This window comes from Gossypium arboreum, chromosome 2, assembly GCF_025698485.1.
Source record: "Gossypium arboreum isolate Shixiya-1 chromosome 2, ASM2569848v2, whole genome shotgun sequence".
In the NCBI taxonomy this organism is placed as follows: Eukaryota; Viridiplantae; Streptophyta; class Magnoliopsida; order Malvales; family Malvaceae; genus Gossypium; species Gossypium arboreum.
Window position 1 is genome coordinate 7,248,465 of NC_069071.1, and position 3,285 is coordinate 7,251,749.

The 3,285-nt window shown below is 35.2% G+C and overlaps 1 protein-coding gene across 1 annotated transcript; it reads left to right on the forward strand.

Annotated features, from left to right (window-relative positions):
* The first annotated feature begins 400 nt into the window (after nucleotides 1-400).
* Nucleotides 401-871, forward strand: LOC108465496 (uncharacterized). The gene has a single exon (XM_017765829.1). It carries the CDS (start codon nucleotides 401-403, stop codon nucleotides 869-871), a length of 471 nt encoding a protein of 156 aa, XP_017621318.1.
* Nucleotides 872-3,285: the final 2,414 nt, after the last annotated feature.

Genomic DNA, 3,285 nt, shown 5'->3' on the forward strand with positions numbered 1-3,285 from the left:
TGGGGCCATTTACCTCATCATTTGGAAATTTATACATTATTTTGGCCGTTGATTACGTTTCGAAATGGGTAGAGGCGAAAGCCACGAGAAAATGATCGAAAACCACAACTAATTTTTACGTGATTTTATTTTCTCAAGATTTGGAACTCTGAGAGCGATCATTTGCGACAGAGGAACACATTTCGTTAACCGAGTCGTCGAAGCTTTGATGAAGAAATATGGCGTGACTCAGCGGATAGCGACAGCTTATCATCCGCAAACCAACGGACAAGCAGAGGTTTCAAATCGAGAAATCAAGTCAATCCTAGAGAAGACTATTAAACCAAACTGAAAAGATTGGAACTTGAAGTTAGTTGATGCGTTGTAGGCATATCGCACGGTCTACAAAGGACCTATCAGGATGTCACCTTATCGAATTGTTTTCGGTAAACCTTGCCACTTGCCTGTCGAACTCGAGCATAGGGCATTTTGGGCGGTGAAGGAATGTAATATGGAGATGAACGCTGTTGGTGAAGCATGGAAACTTCATATCCAAGAGCTTGAGGAGATTCACCGCAACGCTTACGATAGCGCACAAAATTATAAAGAGCGAACAAAAGCATTTCATGACAAGTGCATTTCATTTAAATCATTTTCCGTTGGGCAGAAAGTTCTCCTATTTAACTCAAAATTAAAAATTTTTGCACGAAAACTTAAGTCCAAGTGGAGCGGACCATTTACCGTGATCAATGTTTTTCCTCATGGAGCCGTGGAAATTGAGGATAGCTCAGGTGCACGATTTAAAGTTAATGGAAAACGGCTAAAACCTTTCTTCGAGAGCACACCAATCGGACTAATTGAAGAAATCGGGTTGGAAGAGCCAAAAATCTGACAGGAAAATGTCGAGCTTAACGACGTTAAACAAAGCGCTAAATGGGAGGCAACTCATTTGTTTACTTTTCATCAATTTTAAAATTTTTTTATTTGTCGTTTGTTCAGACCCCTCCAGGCCCTAGAAAAGAACATCACAGAAATACTCTTCTTCCTTTACCTCAGCCGTGGCTGCCGTCGTCATTGATCACGGGGAGTATCCTTTACCTTTCTTTGTTCTTAAATGTACTTTACATTTATTTTTCCGTATTGGGACAATACAATTAAGTGAGGAGGAGGGTAAAGGATGACATTAATTTCGCCTTGCTTGTCATATTTGTTTGATGATATGTTTGTTTGAATTGATTAGAAGAACAACTCCTTTGCCGTTGCTTGCCGCTAAGCATGTTATGATTATTTTAGTTCATAAAAATACTTGAATTCTAGCATGCTTGATAATCGAATAATATGAGTAAGTCCAATTTGACAACCCTTACAATTTGTCTTGATGTTGTTAGTTGAATTTCTCACCTAGCTTAATTAATTAGCCCATTTTGTGAGAAATTGAGTCTTTAGCATGTATGATTATATTTTCATGCTCTTTTTTCTTGCCTGAGAGTGTCAATTTGGACTTTGGAATCTAGAACTTGTGGCTTGTATGCATTTTGAGATTACATTGGAATTTGATGCATTAATATGATTTAGGCATTAGGATTCACCCTTTCTTTTCCCTTAATGAACCAAGTTGAAGCCTAATCCTATTTTCTTTGTTTTCACCAAGATTTTAAACCCGAGCCTTTTCATTTATTCCTCTCTTCCACCCTTGACAAGACAAATAGCATAAGTTTAAGGTTGTGAGATAATGTTCAAAAAAAAAAAGAGACAAAAAAAAGCACAAAAAAAAGAAAAAATAATTCGAAAAAAAAGAAAAGTTAAAAAAAAAAAGTTTGATGATTTGTTCATTATAGCTACCTTTGTTTAGTTTGCTTATTCTTGTTGCCTATGTTTTCTAAGGTTGTGGACATAATACAGTTACTTGTTGGGAAACTCTTGTCTTGACTTTCTTTAGCCTCATTTTAGCCTTATTCCCTACCTTTACCTAAGCCCCATTACACCATTTATTAAAAGTCCTAATGATTTTTGCATCTCATTTCTTTAAAGTAGTGGAGAATTGATCTTGCCACAAGCCTATGGAGACTCTTATTCAAATCTTGACTTTAAGTGAATTTGATTTCTACACCCGAAACACTTTGAGTGATTTGAGTGCATCTTGGTAAGAATTAAGCTTAGGTTAGAATTTGATTGATAATTGATAGACAATGGTAAGGTTGAATAATTGTTCTTGCTTGCACCTATTCGTTTTTTTATTTATGTTTTATTCACGTCATTTTTTGTGCACTTGAACTCTCATAACTTTGTTTAAGACTTGCAACGGTTTAGGAGAAAGATAATGAAGCTTTTGATTAATTTATTTAAAACATACTTGAGGGCAAGTATGAGACAAGTGAGGGGGAATTTGATGTACTGTTATATTTGACACTTTTTACTTGTTAATTCCTTTGTCTTATGAATTTTTCGCTACTTAATTGGTTGTATTTGATTAATTTCTTGTGTAATGAACTCAATACTGGAAATGGCAACAAAAAGACGTAATCTGCAGTTTTTTTTTCTTTTTATTCTGTCACGGTTGGAGTCGTGGGCACGACGCGGATCTGACGTGGCAAATCAAAAGTCAACACGGGGTATATTCTAGAAACAACTTATCTTGATCTATTGACGTGATTTGGGGGATTTTGGATTTCATTTTCATAATTTTATAGATATTATCTTATCTTTTTTTGATTAGTTTTCCTTGTTAATTTGGGAATTTGAAGCCTATAAATACCCACATTTGGGTAAGGCTAAGTATCTCTTGTCTTTTGTTCTTATTGCTACTTTGTTTTCATTTTTAATAAATTTTTCTTCTTTGTTTTATTTCTACTTTACTTTATTTTATTTTATGTTTTTACATTATCAAAACATGTTAAGCATGATAATCAATATCATGCTTGGCTAATTTTTCTCAAGCCAAGAGCTAGTACAAATCAATTCCTCACGTGAGAATTGAATATTGCTTAAATCCCTTCGGGATACATTTTCGTCTTTCTGCTTAGATAGTTTGGCAATCGGCCTTACTAAGGTTTTTAAACGTTTTTCAAACCAAAAAGGCTTCGTTGGTCTGAAATCGTTTAATTTTACAGTTGGGAGGAAGGATCGGCCTGTGGCATTTCGACTTCCTATGAACACTCTTAGCAGTGGTCCGCTAAGGAAAGACGAGATCGGAAATGATTCTTGATAAAACAACTTCCGAGTTGGGCTTTTCCTGTTTTAAAACTAAGTATTTTAACGGCAATAGATATGGTTGATTTACTTAAGAATCGACTTTCGAAGATAGAC

Excerpts from the sequence above, each read along its gene's own strand:
- LOC108465496 (XM_017765829.1), top strand. The coding sequence starts at position 401 with ATGTCACCTTATCGAATTGTTTTCGGTAAACCTTGCCACTTGCCTGTC.